At 37.6% G+C, this 22,519-nt stretch overlaps 1 protein-coding gene across 4 annotated transcripts in view; it reads right to left on the minus strand.

Moving 5' to 3' along the window:
• Positions 1–5,392: 5,392 nt before the first annotated feature.
• Positions 5,393–22,519, minus strand: part of LOC119787170 (microtubule cross-linking factor 1) — a 103,572-nt gene continuing 86,445 nt past the window's right edge. For 2 of the 4 annotated variants that reach the window (XM_038290817.1, XM_038290816.1), the window contains 3 exons: positions 19,174–19,253; positions 17,126–18,674; positions 5,393–7,091 (listed from right to left, as the gene is read on the minus strand). In XM_038290817.1, coding sequence (XP_038146745.1) covers positions 6,888–7,091; positions 17,126–18,674; positions 19,174–19,253 — 1,833 coding nt within the window. In that variant the 3' untranslated portion in view covers positions 5,393–6,887. Of the gene's footprint in view, positions 7,092–12,591; positions 12,650–16,923; positions 16,949–17,125; positions 18,675–19,173; positions 19,254–22,519 lie in introns of all 4 variants that reach the window. The other 2 variants (XM_038290818.1, XM_038290819.1) reach the window with 2 other exon arrangements.

Raw genomic sequence — 22,519 nt, forward strand, 5'->3', positions numbered from 1 at the left:
CAGTGTAAATTATTCAGCAGTGGTGGGTTCCTCTCAGGGCAGCTGAAAGTAAAAGCAGAGCATCTTCCTAACTTTGCTGACCCACACAGAGACATCAGCAGCTTCAGCCTGCAGCTGGGGAAGCATTCATTATTCATTATAGGTATCCTAGGCTCCTCTAGTCTTTGCTTTATCAATTTATCAATCCCTCTAATTTCCCAAAGCTCTCTGAAGAAGTTTTTCACTCACTCATTTGATTTCAAACTGTAAAGGCTAAAAAACCAAAACAAAAAACAACTACTCTTTTCCTCTTCCCTCTGATGAACGTGAGAACAAGGTTCTCTTGCTTTTGATGAAGATGCATAAAGATAAGAAGCTATTTGATGTGGGTTTGACAATAACACCTAAATACATAATAAAATTGATAATTGACCATAGTGCCTTGCATTCATACTTTTTAACTTTTTCCACAGAAATCCGCAGATTGTTTTCCCTATTCTTTTGAGTAGAATATCTTAGATGTTGTCAGATTAAATACTGTGAGCACATAGAATACACATAGTATACTAAGAGAATACTCTGTAAACATCTTTATTCATGTCTTACCTCAAATACTCAGTTAAACTCAGGTTTGGATTTTAAATTGATTTTAACACAATTTTACAACATTTTAACACATGAATCTTTTAAAAACTGCAGCTCTTACAGGGTTTCTTCCTTATTTGGACTCTTGGTTCATCCATCCTCCCAGCATCTCTGACCAGCTCCTTCAACACTGCTACCATGTTTCCTGCTGGGGTCTGTATTTTCAGAGGATGTGCAGTGTTACCTCTATGCACACAGTGTTTTGCATGTGGGCCAAAATTCAAACTTAGATCTCATCTGACCGGTGCACATTACTTTACAAGTTTGCTGCATTTCTACATGGTCTGTTACAAACAGAAGTTGAACTTCTTACAGCTTTTTGATTTCAGTGCTTTTCAGTCATGCCAAGCTCTGTATATTCTCAGATGATGAAATCAAAAGGTAAAGTTTGGGTTCTTTTATAACTCAGCTCTACTTTGAACTTCTGCAGAACTTCATTCCTGAGATATTTTTTTTTATTTTACTTGGTCTTTATGATATTCAGATGGCGGAGAGGCAGGTTTCACAAAATGCTCTTTTAAAACAGAACTGCAGATGACAGTGTCAGCTTCTAAGGCAGGAATACAGCTTAGTGACCATGTCTATCTGGCGGAGGATGATAATGAACGTGAGGTGGTCTGTGCCAGGATGAGGTTGGTTCCAGCCATCGGGTGACAACAAGATGCTGAGGGAACTGCCCAGAGAGTTCCAGACGCTGAAGTCCCGGAGACTGGAGAACAGCCTGGAGATCAGAACCGAGCAGATGAAGTAAGGCAGGATAATCTAGAAGGCGAAGCCAAAGCGTGTCTCGAGGACATGCTCAGGATTCAGGGCCAGGAGATCATAGAGATGAAGAGGTACTGAAGGACGATGCCAGGAATCAGTTCCAAGTTCGGTATCGAGCAGGAGTCCGAAGACAAAGTGATCAGAATGGGGACAGGCAGGCTCAGAGGTACAGAGGCAGAGCGGCTCAGGACAACACACAGGAACACTATAGAACTCTCATCAAAGGCTTGAATAATCTATCACTGATGACTGGTTTGATGGCTGGTTAAATAGAGATTAAATCAGGTGGATCAGATGAGTGGTAATCAAAACTGGGCGGAGTAAGGCAGGTGAATGAAATGAGTAATCAGACCAGACATTAGCACCAAGATCATGACAAACACTGAGGACCAAAGCCTCTGCACATGGACACATGCATCACATGCTTATCCCCTCCCCTGCACCACCTCTGCAGCCACCACAGATCATTTTCCTTTATTTTAGCAATAGGCTTAATGATTAATGAGGGACGTATATGAGATCATGTAGATATAAATGTTAGATAACTAAATCGTGCAACTCGGGTACTTTAAGTTGTGGGTAACCATTTTCATAACATCCTTGTCCCTTCTTCTTTCACTCTAGTTTAGTTCACTTGTGTTAAACCCATTATATAATAACTCGCAAAGTGTATCTTAGAGGTCTGTATCTTGCGTGACATACATGCATCAGATTGCACATGTATGACCATAATGAAAGAGGATTTGACTTTTGAGAGGATGCAATCTTCTTATTTATGTTCTCTGTGTCTGTCCCCCCTGACCCACTGTAATCCTGCACTCTGCACTGTAATCTGTAGGCACAGTCACGGATCAGCGTGAACACAAACTCATTTAAAAGACACAGGGTTCAAATCTGCTGTGAACTGAATCTAAAGCATTTTTCTGGTCTCCTATGGGTGTGTTTTAGGTTTATGATAAATGATCTGAGCAGGAGCTCATTTATTAATGTCTATGGTGTCATTTGATGTTCTTCTCTGCCACCCTTCCTTAGATGTTGAATGTTACCTGCTTTTCTCAAGGACACTTAGAAATAACCTCATAGAACCATAGGTCCAGTCATGGAAATCCAAATAAAATCTTGCTGACTTGTTATGGTCCAGTTCAATTCTCCAAATGCTGAACAGCTCCTTATGTTGTTCATTTAAAACTTTAAAACATTGAAATAATTCAACATTATTTGTAAACTAAAACCTATTTTAAAGGAGCATACAAGCCAGTATAAGGATTATTTTTTTGTTATAGTCAGACATAAAAATAAGCATATGAAATAAGTCTAATATAACACACTAATTATTCTTCAATTAACCAGATAATTGGTAACTTCTACCAGCTTTAATTTTATATAAAAAGAGCTTTGAATCCAGTATAATTTACATTTAACAAGACATCTCTAATAAGATTAGTAATCTAGGCTTGCTTTATTCATTTTGCCGTTAATAACTTGAGATGGCAATACCTTAATCTTTTTTTTTGTTTTTCCTACACACACTATGCTGAGAACCCCTTGGTTTAAGCGTAGCAAATGAAATAAGGGGAGTTTCTATCCAAGATCATTTTCAGTTTCACAGAAACCTTCATGGCAACAGAGTTAGCCGTTTATCAGGTGGCCCAGACTGTCCGCAGTGGGAAATACACAGATTCACTCCAGTTTCACTGAGGAGCCAATAGAGCAGCCAGTGTCAGACTGAATGAAGGCATTTCTTTGGTTCTAAATGCTTACAGATTAAAGCTGGGTCTAAGTTCTGGTCTCAATTGCCTCCTTAGTTTTAAATACATTAGAATGTAAAGCTGTTGCCTAGAAAACCTTTATTATTTGAAGACCCTTAGAAACATTATTATGTATTCTATATGTATTAAACTCCATTACACTTTTCAACAAGTAGATCAATGTAGTTTTGAATTATTGCAGACAGGGTTGTTTTTCAATAACTTTCCCTTCAGTCATTTTTAAAAGTGAATTTGTTTAAGTTGTACTTTAAAGTAACCTGAGGATAAACAGATACTTTTTAAATCCAGGTCTTGTTCTTTTTTTTGGTTCCATTTGTTCCTTTCAATCCTTTGACTTACTTAAAATGTGACAGCTTAGGATGGGCGGCTCCTTTTCTCTGCTGGTGCTAAAGGGAGGCTAAGTATTAAACTGAGGGTGCTATTGATCATCCTTTGCTCCTACATCTTTTAACGCACAAAGATGCAAATAAAAGCAGAGATGTGTTCTCCACTCTCTAATCTGCAAAGGTCAACAATAACATGGATTATGCGTATTTGGTGTTCTGCTAATCAATTAATATACAAAAAATGCAGAGAGGCAGAGAGTATAGTGTAATATGACGTGTTAAAATCGATTTCCTGGATTTTGTTTCCCAATCTAGGAAAAACAGTGAAGTTACTGAATTCACCAGTGACATCTGGATAGTAGATGTAAGGTTATTTTTTAAGTAATTTAATAATAAATCAAGTATTACCTGTAATTATTTAAATTACATGCATTATATAAATTAACTCATATTTTTTTTCTTGTGTTCTCTAGAAATTAAGTACAATGTTGCATATACAACAGTAGGGGGAAAACGTATTTGTGCAATAAAAAAAACCCCAGCAGTAAATCATACAAATCCTAAGTTTAGCACAGATATGACCAATTTAGGACATATTTATCACAGAAAGCTCTCTGCTGTGATTCACCAGATGATTGTTTGACTCAAATTATATTTTCAAGTTAAATCAAAGTTGAGAAAGTCCCCCCCGGTGAATATCATCATAAAATTACTTTGAAATTACAGCACTGCAAATCAGATATGAAATAATGACAATAATGGCAGAAAATACATTATAATACATCACACCACATGATATTTTCAATTATCTTAGGTCTAAATATTTGATAATTAAAATTAGCTAAATAAGTACTGCTTTCATAAAAATTCAAAGTGAAGAGGTGCTAATTATAGTGTATATCTGTAACCATTTCCAATTTTTTTTTAATATAGAATACATTTTTAATTGAACTGGTTGTGCTCCACGTGTTTAAGAATATTAACTTTGATGAAAAAGGATTATTCTAATTTTGTTTATTTATTTTGGTGGGGTTACCAGATCTTTTCCAGCGGGCTAGCTGTAGCCTAATAATAATAGTATACCGTGCAAAAAAACGTATATAACTTATAAATCCCTAGTTGTAAAAGGGGATATAAAACATCCTTCTGGAAGGTATAAATTAACAAACAAATGCCTCACAGCAATGATGAAGGGGGAACCGTCATTTATTTTGCCTTAACGAACCCATTGGTTACCCTGCTCCTGCTGATTCTTTTTCTGATCTATTTGAGTTGATTCTAAAAGAATTATAACCTAAAGAGCATCTAAAAAAATCCATCTCTCTTTGTGTCTTAAAGGAGCAATAAGCTAAATTTCCCTGACAGGTGTACTGTTTGACACTACCTGAGCAATTAATAAAGTGTTTCACCATTAGTATCAAACAGTGTATGTTTACGGCTAATACTTTTACCAGAATGTTTACTTATTAGAGCAGTTTGAGTAGCTCTCCTGCAAAAGAAGTCTAAATTAGCTGCTCTGCCCTGAGTTAGTAGTGGCATGTTATGGGGAGGGAGGTGTTGCAGCCCGACTGGCAGCTAGTCACATAGGCGTACATGCAGAGAAAATGCTTAGTGTCATGCCTTATTCCATCAAAAAAGATTACTTCAAAGATAAGATGTTTCTTTTTGGTCTTTCTATCTAAAAAAACATGAATTATTGTTACTTTAAGGCTGATTTACCCACAGAAAGGTAAAGAATTCAGATTAAATTTCCATAAATTATACACATAATAATCATCTAAGATAATGTAATATTACTACACACGTTTTCGAACTAATTAGCCAAACAATGAAAGATAATACTATAGGTTTGAGGTTAGTAAAGAAGCTTCAGATTCAAAACATAATCACCAAAAAACTGAGGGGGACTTGTAAATACACATTCTTGTTTATTACCATTTACTATTTACATAAGACAATAGATTATTAGACTTCTTGTTTTGACACAGACTTTCCATTTAAAACATTCATAATTTGTTTTCAGAATCCATTTCTCTTGTGGAAAAAAAAAAAAGAGTTAATATCCAACAGTACCAAAGACAGCCTATAAGGTACAATAATTTACTTAAAAACTGGTGTTTCATGTGACAACAAAAGCAGCTCAGACTTCCCTTTGGAATGAGTGTTCACAGCCGAGCCGAGTGACCACAAAAGACGAGAGCTCGAATGTACATGCACTAAAGTGCTAGTGTTCAAAAGGCATGCAAGTATTTAACTTTTTTTCCCCCGCCTTCCATTTATGCATTATTTTCTTCAGGTTTATCAACATGAGACGGACATTCATCTTAACGTGGAAATAAATCAGGACATTAGCATCAGAAATGACATCATGGGGCTTTTCCAGTTTGGAAGGATGACGCAAAGGAATTTTCTCACGTTTGTCCTTTTGTTTCTATTTTTCACTCTGAAAGAGAAAGGTGAGTTTGAGAGACATGTTAATTAAAACAGCATGTAGAGATACAGGAAATAATGTTGGAGAATGTGAGAAAAATAAAGCGTTCCTAGTGCAATGTTCAGCGAACCCGTTTTTTCCCTCTGAAAAAAAGGTTCAAATACAAAGAGAATACATTTAAATATGGGGGGTAATGAGTAACCTAAACATACGGATCCATCTCAATGAATAAAATATCGTCAAAAAAATGAATTTGTGCCATTGATTCAATTCAGTTATGCTCATAGAGATTCTTTACAACAGAGTGGCTCATTTCAAAGAACTTCTTTCTCTCAATTTGGATGAATTTGGCTAATAACTAATGAAGAACCAAACTTAAATATGTTGGAAAAAAGAATATCAATTAGATCAAATAAAAAAAATAAAGAAATTTTAGATTTGTTACAATTTTAAGGCAATCAAGGGGAGGATTGTTGGCTTGTCACTGGCCAGCAGACAATCACTGGCATCCCCCACTAGGAGTTTAATCAAGGTCATAGCTAAAAACAAAATTTATATATATATATATATATATATATATATATATATATATATATATATATATATATATGAAAATAATAATGAAAATGAATAGAAATATGTGAAATATTTCACTCTGTGGGTAAAAATCCACACGTTTTGTTTCTGGATTGAATAACTGCAAGAATGACATTTTTTTGTGATATTATTATTATTGAGGTGAACCCACACAGGCACCTCTCATGGAAATGCCAACATTTGATATTACAGTACATTCCCGATTCTTCCAAACAGTCCTGGTTTCTTTAATGATCAGCTGGTGCTACTTATTAGATACCTTCCCCCTGCTCTGGCGCAATATTTTATGGGTATCTAGTTTTGGGGGGGCATTATTGAGGTACTGGGTCTCTTCAGGCTTAAATTACAGAAGGGAGAAAAAGATTTGGGCAGCCTTCAGGCTGGTTCCTCTCCCTCTAGAATGGGCTTTCTTTCTCCCATTGGCGGGAAGGTGAACCTCCTCTTCGTGCCCTCGCTCCACTTGGGGGAAGAGGAAGGGGAGTGTGCGGCCCAGCGTGAGGGGGGACGGCGGTTAGCTGGGCAGGGCGGCCTCAGGAAGCAGGAGTCCAAAGGCGGAGCCACCGGAGAACGAGGGAGGTCCTGCCAATGACAAGGAGCCATCAGAAGAAGAAGGGCAACAGGGTATCTGCAGGGTACCATCTGACCGATGAAGAGGAAGGTGAACAGATTGAAACTGAGGAACATGAATGAGACGACGTTAGTAAAATCTCAACTTTGTGTTCAGTTAATGTAGTAGTTCACATTAGGTGAGATGTTTAATGTAGAATTAGGCAGGAGGTTTGAAAACGTTCACACATACAGAGAGGATGGAAGAGTGGGATGAATCTAGTCCCTGCATAGAGAGAGAGGCTGCTTACTTGGCGTAAAATAGGCCAAGGAAGCCAGAAAAAGAGGACAGGAGAAACAAATCGTCCCCATAACCAATTCTTTTTCACTGCCTCAACAACTCAACCAGTGGCCTAATTCAGTGACAGCTCCTAGACGGATGTTAAAGTGCAGTGAAGGTGTGTCTTTAACCTTCAAGATTAATTATGGTTTTGCTCTTTTGTCATAATGTTTCAGATCTTGAAAGTATTTTTATGTAAAATAAAGATGGGATGATGTTCTGTTTCTGAAACGCAGCCTTAGATTTTTTACTCAAAGTTTTTGGATGTTCACATCCAAAAAAAGAAGCCCCTAGATATTGTTTTCATCAAATTTACTGGTTAATCTTGGAAAAGTTTATTGTTTTCTACTTGTTGTGGATGTTGACTTATTGTGTTTCTCTGAATTTGTTTAGATGCATTTTGTAAAATGACTTTCTTACAGAGGGTCAAGTAGGTTTGGATATTTTTTCCCATCTAATATTGATATTAGGTTGATGATCTGAAAATTTAAGACTAAAGAGGAAAAACAGGATAAATCTGTAAAGACCTGAACACTTTTTCACAGAACTGTGCATTTTAACTGAGAAGCAGGTAACATCAATACAACAAAGCAGAAACAGACTAAGAAATAATACCTTTATGGAGACCTGGATGAATGATACAATAACGAACCACAGTCAGAGATATGGGAGCAGGAAAGCCTGTTAAATTAGTTTTTAAAATAAGTTTTCATCTTGGTGCAACACATCACATCGCAGGTCTCTGTTCCACATAGTCAGAAACTTTTTTTTCCTTCATGGCAAAAAAAACAAAACAAACCTAAAATATCACCATCCGAACATTGTGAAAAAAAAAAACCATCCCATCATTTCCAGCATGATTAAAAAAAACAACAACAAACATGTTAGAAGAGGAGCTATATATATATAAAAAAAAAATAATAATAATAATATACAATTTCAAGGTGTCTCAATGCTCCCTGGCTCTTTCTGCAGACCTCCCAGCTTGTTTATATGTAGAACAAATACAACTAGCAACTGTGAGCTACCAAAGGCAGCGTGGATGAATATTCATGAAATAAATGGTTTGGTGTGATAAAATAAGACTGAAAAAAAAGGTTAGACTTGGGTTTATTTTAATCTTTTAATTTAACCAATATGTTTCTTCTTTCAGAAAGTATTTTAAAAACCATGAAGCATCCCAGCTCGGGTCACTTTAGGGAGTTAAAGAGGAGGGTGATGGAAAAGAGGCCCTCAGACCTTAAAGTCACCATTAAGGGGAATTTTCAAAAATACTAAGGGGAATATGCAATGAAATAAATGGTCAGTAACTGTAAGAAGGATTTAAATGCCGTAACCTCAATAAAGACAATTCTCAAGTTTTTTTTCTTTTACTGTAGGTAAAAACAAATTAAATTCTCCATATACTCCTTTTAAATTGCTATAACATGTGCGAAATACCCAACTCATATACAGTCAAACATAAGCTATCAGATTTAATGTAAATAATTTTGATTGTTATGTTTAAATAATTTTGGGCATAAGTTTACAGATCATTTACTTGTTCTGTCTTTTCTTTAATTTTTTTTAATCAGGGCCAAAGTCAGAAAAACCTTTAGCCCTGTTGTATGGTGAGAACTTCTTAAATGTATCTAAATAAATAAACATTTAGTAAAATAAAAATGGAGAATGTCTTCTTGGTCAAATTAAATTTAGGACAGTTTTAATTATGCCATTATTTGAGGTTATGACAGTTAATTTAAAATAAGAGAAAAAAACAAATTAGATTAGGAAATTAGATTTGGAAACTTTAGACAGGAGACACAGAATTACCTTCAGTTATCTAAATATTTTACACCTAAAGATGACTTATTAGTCTGCAAGAAAATAACTGGATCAACTTTGAGAAAAAAAAAAAAAAAACAATCCAGCCTCTAATAGACTGAAAATGTAAAATATATATATATATATATATATATATATATATATATATATATATATATATATATATATATATATATATATATATATATATATATATATATATATATATATATCACAGCCCAAAAGTAGACTAAGTGGAATAAAAAAAAGGAGTTTGAATTTAATCGCCTCATATGGAAAACATCAAGCCTGGTAATCTTCCTGACTTGTGTGATGGTCACTAGCAGACCTTTTAAACGGAAACAAGCTCATGATGAAGACAGAATCTAATGAGTAACATGACTTTCTTAGATCCAAACAGTGGTTTTGTATGATTATTCATCCAAAAATCATTTGTATTTATTCAATACTGCAGCCACATTGGTTTCATTTTTTTTTAAGGAAAAGTTACTTGTATTACATGTAATCATATTAATTTTGCTTAATGTCACTTTTAGTCTGATATAAATTTATAAATATATAAAGTAAGGCACATTTTATGGTTGGTCAACAACTGTCAGATTGTAAAAACTACTTTTGCTTTATTTTAGATTAATATACGTAGATTTAGATTAATGATCTTTATTTAGGTAAAGATTTAAACAGTTAAAAATGAAAGTTTACATTTAGATTTAGGGATTTAGATATAGCTTTAAGCGGTGACAAAATGTTTTTCCACATTTTTCATGAATCTGAAATATTTATTTTCCTTTGGAGCTGGATAAACATAACCATTCACTAAGCCTAGAGTACAGTAACTGATGGTAGAATAATATGCTGCTGGTGCTTCTCCACTGATATTATATAGATCATATTATATGGCAATGTTTTAGTTTTAATTCAAATAAGTCCCTTTTTAGTAAGGAAAGTTTAAAAATCAATGGGCATGTCACTTTGCTTCCACTGGAAGCTAAATTTGCTTAGCTTTCAGTCTTTAAATAACGTATTTCATTTTTATGGATATGTTCACTTGATTTGGCAAAAAAAAAAAAAAACATCTCCATTCAAAGTTAGATCAAGAGGGAAATTTGAAAAGAATAAGGGAAAAAAAGAGAGAAAACTTGACAAGCCAGCTTACATTATCATGTTTTGAGCATTACAAGTTCACCATATCTCATTTGGTTTTAAAGTTTAAAAGGCATACATCAGATTTCAGAGTATTTGTTTTTCCAATTGTATTTTTTTCTAAAATACACATTTATGAATAAAATATGTTGACATACTGTAACACATCTAACAGAAACCATACAGATACATCTTAAAAAATTCACCATTAAGAAAAATGCTACACTTTTAATTATTTTTTCCTCAATTAGGAAAATAACGACCCCCATGCCATGCTGCAGTGATACAGTAATGGTCGGTGCTCCAACCAAGCACCGAGTACATAGAAATGAACATACTTTCCTGTAGCCTGTAATCTCTGTTTAAAAACCTTTTTTTTTTGAGCTTATCTAACAAAATTCTTCTGAGACATAAAATTTTGAGTTTTTTATTATCTCAATTATGATCAAGGTTAAAAAAAGCTTCATATATTATCTTACCCTATGAGGAAGGATTCTATGTGACGTATGATTTTCACTTTCTGAAATTAGTGACAACACAGCCTTTTCATGATATTCTAATTATCTGACATATCTGTGCATCTTTTTTTTTTTTTTTTTTTTTACCAAAAATGTCAAAATGATAACACAGGAGCACTTTGCAACAAACAGCATCTAAGCAGGAAACACCAAAGTTTATCCTTCAAGTTCAGGGAGTAAACAGTCAGACTATCAAGGGAGCTGCAACTCTTGTAAGGGAGCATAATTATTTTCAGGTTATAAAGAAAAAAATGTTTGTAACAATAAAGAATAGGTTCAAAATGTTAAGATTCTTGCAGATCTCCACAGTTCTGTTAAATAAACAACAGCTCTGTCCAAATATATAATAATCCTCCTTATTTTGAAATGATACTAAGCTTTAGCTGAAGGTGCTGTCTGATCATATATCATTATTCTAACATCCCTTCAGCCATTATGTGTGCTGGATTAGCCTAAAGAGCATATTTAAACCTTCATGATAAAAAGAAGACTGATAGTGAAGGAAGAGTGAGACTTCGGACTCCCTGAGCTCCATCATAAAGTTAATTTAGTGTTACTGGAAGAAATAAGCTTGGTTATTTCTGTACAATGCTGGTCAGTTTTGGAGCATATATTACATCTATCTGAATGATTTGTTCTGCAAATTGTTTTTTTATAGAGACGTCATTCACTAATATGATGAATCACAGGCTGACTTATTTTAAATCCCTCTCTAGTATGGCTGTTCACTAATTCTCAAAGCTATGCCTTTTAAGACGTTTCTCCCGACTTCCTCTTCCTTACATGATTAATGACCAAATGCAGCTTCCTTTTAGAAACCCCGGGGGCTTTTATATCATTTATCTTTTAAGTGGCCATTTAGTTTATGACTTTATAGTTTGCATTTTTTACATCACTTTCTTTCATACTTTACATATTTTTGGATCTCAAACGCAAAAATGTGAAGAATTATATTAAGCTGTGAGCTTTAGTGAGATCTAAAAGTGAAATTTGCATAAACTCTGATTTAAACTGATATATGCCCTTTCACATTTGATCTTCATAATTAACCTTTTTAGTACATATCTACACTTGAAAGGTGACAGGGTTAGAAAAGGGTTAGATTTTAAAAGAAAAACCATTGATAACAGTTTGTTAGTGGGTTATAGACCATGCTCAACAGTCAAAACACATAGTAATTAATAAAGTTCTAAAATAACCTGGAATTTTATTGCTCCCATATTGAAAGCAGGTATTGTTGCCAAAAACAGGATTCGTATGGAAACGAGCACAATCAATATTTCAATCAATCAATCAATTGTGAGCCTAATAGGATGTAAAAGCTATAAAAAATCTATTTTTTTGCTTTCTGATGCAACTTATTTTAAAAATCAGCTTTTGTAAAGTCATATCAATATACAAATAAATTAAAGGGGTTGCAGTGAAATTTGTGCAACTCATGTTTTATGGACAACAACATGCAAAACCACCAGCAGGGTCCTAAAGGAATAAACACTGAGCATGCATCACCACAAAGGAGCAGATACACCTGAGACCACACCCATGGCTTCACACTATCCCTCTGCTGACCTGTGAAGCATGCACTAATGAGGAGGGGGGCATGTGGAGGACAGGTCTGCAGGGTGTGAGGTGAAAGGTCCGCGAGCCTGGCGAACCCACTGCCACAGGCCCAGGATGAAGAGGAGGAGGAGGAAGAAGAGGAACTTACATCATGGAGACAAGCAGAATTAGAGTCCCCAAGGAGTTGTTAGTATGACAGTGTGGTTCTGGATCAGCGGACAGGAAAGTGTAGGGACAGATCAAGCCCAGAGAGGAGGAGGAGGAGGAGGAGGAGGAGGAAGGGGAGAAGGAGGAGGAAAGATATAGAGCAGGAAATGTTAATTGATAAAACTGAGCAAAGGAAAAGAGGATTTGCATGATATATCTGGCATATTGAAAGCAGACAGAGGGTGGCGACTTGCAGCCTCCAGACCACAGAAAGCGTTTATCAAACAGGTAAAACCAGTAAACTTGGAAAGAAATAAACATAGGAGGAACTTTATTTTGATGCCAATATTCAAGCAGTATTCTCGGTTAAAAAATACCAGTCATTTCCTCCTAGTTGGATATAATGGAGGGCCAGGGAGGAATGTTACCACTTTTTACATAAATAAATCAGAAAAGTGCGGCAGGCACAAACATTTTGATTCTTTGATCTGATACTCTTAAGTGAAAACCAGTTCAAACCAACTGCTTCAGTGGTCACTACAAATATAAACAGATTCCACCTCTGTCTAATTTAACCTCAGTGTAAATCCAGTTGTTCTTTGAAGGCCTTGGAAGTTTGTTAGAGACAATCAGACAAAAAACGTGATAGTAAAGAACATTAAGAGCACAGCAGACCGAGGGGAAAATTAAAGAGAAAATAAAAGCAGTCATAGGTTCTGAGTACGTATCCTGAGCTTTGAAAATCTCATGGAGCTCAATTCAACCCATCCAACAAAAATTAAAAATATGGCACAAACCTATCAAGATACTCCCAACTTGCATAAATCATATTTACAATCCAGAATGAGTGGATAGAAGCAAAAAAATAGCCGAAGAAAGATACAACATTCTGCTGAAATTAACCCTGCACATTGCACTTGCACACACACCCCCCACCACCCCCACATACACACATATATACATATACACTATATTGCCAAAAGTATTTGCTCACCCATCCAAATTATTGGAATCAGGTGTTCCAATCACTTCCATGGCCACAGGTGTATAAATTCAAGCACCTAGGCATGCAGACTGTTTTTACAAACATTTGTGAAAGAATGGGTCGCTCTCAGGAGCTCAGTGAATTCCAGCGTGGAACTGTGATAGGATGCCACCTGTGCAACAAATCCAGTCGTGAAATTTCCTCGCTCCTAAATATTCCACAGTCAACTGTCAGCTGTATTATAAGAAAATGGAAGTGTTTGGGAACGACAGCAACTCAGCCACGAAGTGGTAGGCCACGTAAACTGACGGAGCGGGGTCAGCGGATGCTGACGCGCATAGTGCGAAGAGGTCGCCAACTTTCTGCAGAGTCAATCACTACAGACCTCCAAACTTCATGTAGCTCAAGAACAGTGCGCAGAGAGCTTCATGGAATGGGTTTCCATGGGCGAGCAGCTGCATCCAAGCCATACATCACCAAGTGCAATGCAAAGCGTCGGATGCGGTGGTGTAAAGCACGCCGCCACTGGACTCTAGAGCAGTGGAGACGCGTTCTCTGGAGTGACGAATCGCGCTTCTCCATCTGGCAATCTGATGGACGGGTCTGGGTTTGGCGGTTGCCAGGAGAACGGTACTTGTCTGACTGCATTGTGCCAAGTGTAAAGTTTGGTGGAGGGGGGATTATGGTGTGGGGTTGTTTTTCAGGAGCTGGGCTTGGCCCCTTAGTTCCAGTGAAAGGAACTCTGAATGCTTCAGCATACCAAGACATTTTGGACAATTCCATGCTCCCAACTTTGTGGGAACAGTTTGGAGCTGGCCCCTTCCTCTTCCAACATGACTGTGCACCAGTGCACAAATCAAGGTCCATAAAGACATGGATGACAGAGTCTGGTGTGGATGAACTTGACTGGCCTGCACAGAGTCCTGACCTCAACCCGATAGAACACCTTTGGGATGAATTAGAGCGGAGACTGAGAGCCAGGCCTTCTCGTCCAACATCAGTGTGCGACCTCACAAATGCGCTTCTGGAAGAATGGTCAAAAATTCCCATAAACACACTCCTAAACCTTGTGGACAGCCTTCCCAGAAGAGTTGAAGCTGTTCTAGCTGCAAAGGGTGGACCGACGTCATATTGAACCCTATGGATTAGGAACGGGATGTCACTTAAGCTCATATGTGAGTCAAGGCAGGTGAGCAAATACTTTTGGCAATATAGTGTATATACATATATACATATACATATACATATAAATATATATATATATATATATATATATATATATATATATATATATACACATATATATATATATATATACATATATATATACATACATATATACATATACATATATACATATACATATATACATATACATATATACATATACATATATACATATACATATATATATATACATATACATATATATATATACATATACATATATATATATATATATATATATACATATATATATATATATATACATATATATATATATATATATATATATACATATATATATATATACATACATATATATATATATATACATACATATATATATATACATACATATATATATATATATATATATATATATATATATATATATATATACACATATATACATATACATATATATATGCATTTATACATATATATATATATATATATATATATATATATATACATATACATATATATATATATATATACATATATATATATATACATATATACATATACATATATATACATATATACATATACATATATATATACATATATATATATATATATATATATATATATATATATATATATATATATATATATATACACACAAACATACATACATACATACACACACATAGATATATATTTGAAATTTTGTAAGAGGATATTCCTTAAAGGTGTAAATGTCTATGGTTTAGTGGGACAGCAGCAGCATGGATACAGCAAGAGCTGCAGTTGAATGGTTCAGATCGATATGAACTGGTCAGAATGGCTCAGTCAGAATCCAGACCACAATCCTATAAGACAATCTGTAGCAAGACTTAAAAATTTAAGTTCACAAATACACCCACACAAATCTGATCAGGCATGAGCTAATTGGCAGAGAAAAATTTCAGTGTCTAGATGTGCAAGCCTAAAGTGTTAACTATTAGGTGGTTGGCTTTCATTAGCAAAACTAACATAAATATTGAGAACCATGTACCCTTTTCCTTCATTTTTTTTGCGATGGTCAACCATTTAGACTCACATTAATTGAAGGTAAAGGTGTTGGTTGTAAGTGACAAACTGTGAAAAGTACTAGCCGATCGTGGGCGATAGTGGTGTCGGATGCAGGAATTTGCCCTGAAATTGAAGGGTTGTCGGTTCAAGCCCCAGGTCTGGCTTTCAACGTTGTGTCCTTGGGGAAGACAATTTACCCGCATAGCCTACTGATGGTGGTCAGACGGACCAGTGGCGCCAGTGTATGGCAGCCTTGCTTCTGTCAGTGAGCCCCAGGGCAGCTGTGGCTACAATGTAGCTCACCACCATTAATGTGTGGGCGAATGGGTGAGTGACTGAATGTAGTGTAAAGGGCTTTGGTCAAGTCACCTGACATGATAAAGCTCTATACAAGTACAGGCTATTTACCATATAATTGTTGTATTAATAAGAGATCTGTCATTTTTCTCCATTCTGCGTATTTTCCGTCTTCTATAATGGTATAATAATGGTATGATCATTTATGACTGGTTTTATGGTCTATGTTATAAAAATGACATTTGTATGTTCTTATGGAATCATCAAAATTGATTGCTGTCTGCTATGTTTTTTTTTTTTGGCAGAAATTCACTTTCTTTCTGCTATAGATGTTGACTGGTTAACTTATACTTTCATCGGATGGACCATCATTGTCGTCTCATCTCTGACTTTTAGACCCGCTTTAAAACATGAGTGAAACAGTTGATCATTTATTGTATTTATTGCGATTACATGTTTTATATATGTGTTTTTAAAAAGGGCCAGACTGACAGGCTAAAGTTCCGATTTCATCAAAACACTCAAACTCCTACTGCTGAAATATTCTACTTGAAGATTTAACTAGACTTCGTTGATATATGATTAATCACCTAGCCTTTTAAACTGCAATTCTAGGCAAGTGTGAGATCACTGTTGTCAGAGCTTCAGTCATCAGCCCCACAAATATATTTTAGTTGGGCTACAGAGAAACTTGGTGCACAGAGGAAAGACTACCAGCAGCCGAAGACACAGAGAGAAGAAACTCTTAGCATGCAGCAGTAGAGAGAGGCTGAGTTTTTTTATGAGGAGCACTAAATATTTTAACATTACCATTGCATCAGTCAGTGCTTTCGATCTGAGAACAGAACAAACATAAACATTTAGTGCATATTATAATCTTGACTCTAACTGAATAAGTTTGTCTTCAAACGGAATCCGAGACGATGTCAGCAATATCAGCATGTGTCATAAAACATGGGCCCCAGATTAACTGAATGATGAAACGATGAATCCAGGGCGTCTGTATATTTACCTCCATACATCCAGATTGTCCTCTGTCAGACTCCGCCTGCCTGCTGGTGTCCCTGCTGTGGGTTCCCTGTCCTCCCCCCTGCAGCCTTCGCTCCTCTTTAAAGTTCTGCTCCTGCAGCTTCTTGTTGAGGATGCGAGCTGCGTTTTCAGCCAGCGTGTAGCCCGGCGGGGCGGACAGATCCTGACGGATGCTGACCACCTCAGGGTTCTTGTCCCCCTGAGTCTCTACAATCAGCTGCACTGGGCTGGGGGAACGCCCCCTGGCAATCCGTATGCAGTCCTGCATGTTCCTGGGGTCTCCTACAAGGGCCCCGTGAGCAGGGCTGGGTTCTGCTGTGGGCGGGGGCGTGGGTCTGGAGCGGCTTGGGGACTTGTTGAACTTCTGCAGGGAGTCGTAGACCACGGGCGTGTGGTCGATTATGTTGAAGAGGCTGGAGAGACCGTCGTTGATGGTGGTGTGGACGGGACTGTCCCTGGTGGTGGTGGAGCGGGCCCATGCCGACTCACCGTTGCCCTTCTGAGGGGTGGTGGGCGTGGGGGCCCGGGTGTTGTTGGGTACCTCGTTCTTGTTGGATGTGGATGGTTTACGCTGCAGCTTGGGTGAGCCATATTTGGGTGAGCAGCAGGGTCTCTCGAACTTGCTCTGGACCACCGGGGAGTACTGGACCTTCCTGGTGCTGCGTGATGGAGATGAGATGGGGGTGCTGCCGCCTTTGGGTGTGAGGCAGCGGTGAGGGCTGCTGGTCAGGTTCCGCAGCAGGTCTGTTTGTAGACCTACACTTATGGTCTGGGTAGTCTGGGTTCCTCGTGTGGTGAATCCGTTGGTCTGACAGGCATTGTCGCGCACCGCCAGCCCAGGTGGGGAGCGAATGGCATTTCGTACGGATATGGCTACTTCCTTCATGTCATCACTCAGATTTTTCTGGAGCTGAAGCTCCAGTGAGGAAGCATAGCCCACAGAGGAGCAGATAGGAGACTGACTGGGAGAAGTCCTGAGTCCCCCACCCTCCAGGAGACAGGGCCACCGGGGACTGCTGAACACCTCGTCAGATCCACTGGCTCCAATGACAGCCTCTCCTCCAGTCCTTGCTTTGCTCCCCCTGGAATACAGAGCATCTGGGTCCTGGACTGTGGTGCGCTCAGCTGCCACATCTCTGGTTGGACTGTGGAGGATGGGAACGCCATAGTGCTCAATTCCAACCCCAGCCCCGTTGCCCCTGAGCGGGGACTTGTGGCAGTGCTCAGGGCTGCTCAGGGTGTTGGTGGTCAGGGTCGCGCTGGTGGTCAGGAACCAGGAGGTCTGCTGAAGCGTTTCAGCACTGGCCTCCCCTTCCTTGATGAGTCTGCCCGTCAACACCCCCTGGGCAGAAGGCGAACCAGGGAAACCCCAGCCCTTGTTGCTGAACTCCTCAATGTACTTCAGGTCATCTGGAGAGAGTGGTGGGGTGATGTCGTCTCGATCTGGGCCGCCAGGGCGTGTCTTGTCGGGGAGGAACGGCGAGCTGTCCATCAACCGCTGGAAGTCGCTCATGGAGCACACAGACTTGGCTCTAAATAGAAAAAACAAATGAAAAACCCCATCAAAATCAAACTTCCACTAAACCCCATAAGTGAGTAATAAGTCATTCATTACGCCTAGAATGTTCTCACAGCATTGTGGGGGGGCTCGTCTGCTTTACATATCATATTCCCCATGAGGATGGGTAATTCTAACAAAACATTTGTCGTCTTTTCTTTATTTTGCCAGGCAAATCAACTCTTCTTAATATTTTAAATCTGCCTGAATTATTCATCATGGCAGTAATGTGGATCTCTATCATGGCTTAAAGGAAACTCCAAATAAAATTCACCAGAGACACTCTGTAAGTCACTTCAAGTAAAAGCTAACAGAACCAACAGAAAGAATCTGAGCGGGCCGACATGTCTGTAGGAGAAAGAGAAATGCAGTAAAAGCTTGGATACCCTACAGCCAGTCATCCCAGTTCTCTGTCATCCATCTAGTGCAAACATGCAGAAACAGCCTGACTGGGGATCTACTTGAACTCTCACCTGAGGAGACTTCCACCTTCTCTCGTCTCCTCTTCTGGGTATCCATGAACATCTTCATCCTCTGAGATCTCATTAAGAGCCTGAAACAAAGCAGACAAAGAGAAAACTCTGTTTACTAACAGGGAATTCAATTCCAATACTTTAAAAATCAAGTGATAAGACAAAAAAAATACTTGCCAAATTAACATTCTAGCCATCGTTAAGTTATAACCAAGTTTCTTCGTAGGAATTTGCAAGGGAGGGTCACTTCATTTCTACATTTCTATCAAAATCTGTTGTCACGTCTCATGGTTATTTAATACATATACATTATGAAATGTTATTTGAAGAGTTTGTCCTGAGTGATCTCATTTTTTTTTTATAGGAAAAAGAACCAGAGAGAGAAAGCTTCAAGGTGTAAACACAGAACTTTCCATTAACACGTCCATTCACCTATTCTGGACCCTTTTAAACCTCCAGCTGTGGACGGCGTGCTTCTGTCTAGGTGTCGATTAGTCCTCTGGAAATATATATTTCACTAGAAGCAGCATGATGCAACCACTACCATGTTTAACAGTTAGTTAATGTTCTTAAGTGTTCAGTGCTCTCCACAAGGCTCCTCAAAAGACGGTTTAAATTGTTTATTGTTGTTTAGAAAGGCCGATTCTGTCCTTGGCTGCACTCTGGACTCAGTGGAGGAAGTAGCTGAGAGGAGGGTGCTGTCCAAGCCTACATCCATCATGGACAACACCCTCTGCACCAGTGTATAGAGGAGCTGAGCGGCTCCTTTATTGAAAGACATTTACACCCTGTTTGTTAAAAAGGAGCCCTTTCGCAGGTCATTCATCCCTGCTGTCACCAGACTCTACAATGCGACACCATAACAGCAATAACTTATACAATGTATAATGCGCAATTACTATTTAATACCCAGTGCAATAACCTGTTTTTGTTTTGTTTAGATTTTTTCTATATTTGATTCCCTTTGCAATAGCTATATATAAATACCCATGTAAATACCCTGTGTAATTACCCTGTACAATAATACTGCAAAATAAGAGACCTTAGCTGTCATATATATATGTGGATGCACTATATATACTGTAGTTTTGGCACCTTCTTCTTCTTTTTGACTATTGAGGCGATGTAACGAGTACATTTCTCCAGTGTGAGATCAATAAAATCAACCAATCAATTATGTTGTGGGGTGAAATGTAAGATTTCAGTCAAGCTTGAAGGAGCTGATTTTGGAGCCGGGGCTTCTTTCTTAATTGACCAACTCTTTTTTTCTGATCTTGGAAGATTGCAGGTTTGGTGGTTCCCGGGTTTTACTCCAACACGCTAAATGTTTTCCCATACTCAGGGCATTAAAACATGGACAAATTAGAGTGAACTAATAAACATGCAATCTAAAATATAAATATAAAACAGGTTTTTGAAAGGGTAACCTGCGCAGGCATTACATTTACTTTCATCTGCCTTATTCAAATTGACTAGAATATGCCTTCAATTAAATAAACAAGCACACCATAAAATAAATAAATGTTGCACTAAATGTCCAACTAAATAATTAAATACACTGTAAAACACAAAAATCTACCATGAAATTATTAAAAGTCCTATTAAACAATTAAATGTACAATTAAATTATTAAATGTAAAACTAAATAATAAGTTTGCAAATAAATCCACAGACTTTAAATTATAAAATTAATTTCAATATTCGACTTTTTTACATAAAGGCAGGAATAGGAGGGCTTCCATTGAAACCTTGATGTCTGATTTGCTTCTCCTCACCCAGCAAGACAAATTCTTTCTGTTTTTGACTCTAAGATCGCTATTTTTTTTAGGAAAATATGGCTTAAGGTTCAGGGTCTCTATGGATACCATCCTAATCCAGCTCTCTAAATTTGATGATGAAGTGAAACGTTTAAATGCAAGGAAATAAATCATCACAGAATTAAATGTATATCTGAATGAATTTATTTTCAAAATATTTTTATATTTATAAATTCAATGTTGTAAAAAAGTTTATTTAGTTATCCAATGGCAAATCTTTCATTTAAATTAACATTTGATGATAAGTTACATTTAATTATTTAATGGTTCATATATTTATTTCATGGTTTACTTAAATACACATTTATTTTTTAATAATGTGTGAAATAAATGGTACCTTTAATTATGTAATGGTGTATTAAAGGTATAGAGGGCTATCTTTTATTTCCAGGTGGATCATCTAAATAAGTGGTCCTCCTAATTGTCAATCATTCCGATGATATGTTTAAGTAAGGCTGTCCTATGTGCTCTTTCCGTAAGCCATCTTTTTCTGTGCATGAGCACTTTCAGTACTGTGTCCCAATACCCATTTAAATGGATTCTACCAATCCTGCCAGGAGGAGTGGGCATAAATTCTGTCAGAGTTAGGTCACAAGCCTGTTAATGACTATAGCTAGTGGGTGGTCCAAGTGTAGGGTGACCAGACGTCCCCGATTTCCGGGGACTGTCCCCGTTTGGACCACCTGTCCCCGGCTAAAGCTGTCCCCGGAAATGTCCCCGATTTTACCGAGGCGAAAAATGTTGCGTGTAGACTGTTATTACGGTAGAGCTGTTGCGCGCAAAAATAGGTATTACGGTAGCTGGTTGCGCTGCTGATAACATAAAGATAAGGAACAGAGCGCACCACTAGAAGGGCGGTAAATTATCCTTTTGGATGTTAGCTGCCATTAAAACACAAAAAAGAAGAAGAGCGCATCACTTTTAAAACAGAAGAAGAAGAAGAAGTGGAAGTTCGTTTTTTACAACCTGTGGCAACTGATGGGGAGCTACGCTGAGTGATGGTGTGTTAATCAATTTATTTTATTCTGATCGGGCTGATCTTGTGATAAATGTTTGGTTTGTGTCCAGGTTAAAACAATAATAAAAAGTAAGACAAGACCACGAGTTGAGCATGAGTAAAAGACGCTGGGTTAAAATGTAGCAAAATGATTGAAAACTCCTTGTAAGGCGCTAATCTGGTACGCTGGTTCTCCAGGGATCAACAAGGGTTTGTATCATGGGCGTAGGTTTGCATAGGGACCATAGGGACATGTCCCTACCAAAGTTTTGAACCGTCCTAATTGTCCCGACCAATAATTGGATGTGAGCAACATGTTTATAATTTACAGCAGTGGCTCTTTTCCTCTCGCAGCTCCTCTGCCTGGTCTCTCCTGTTCCTTTCACCTAGCAGCGCATTGAACTGTGCTGCGCTGTTTAACTCCACTCTCATTGGCTGTTCTGCCTTAGGTCCCGCCTTCTCTCTTTCTGATTGGCTGTTTTCTAGTCCGCTGTGCTTGGAGCACAACATTGAAAATTTATTCACACTAGAA

This window comes from Cyprinodon tularosa, unplaced genomic scaffold (genome assembly GCF_016077235.1).
Source record: "Cyprinodon tularosa strain WSP-4 unplaced genomic scaffold, ASM1607723v1 ctg29, whole genome shotgun sequence".
Lineage (NCBI taxonomy): Eukaryota > Metazoa > Chordata > Actinopteri > Cyprinodontiformes > Cyprinodontidae > Cyprinodon > Cyprinodon tularosa.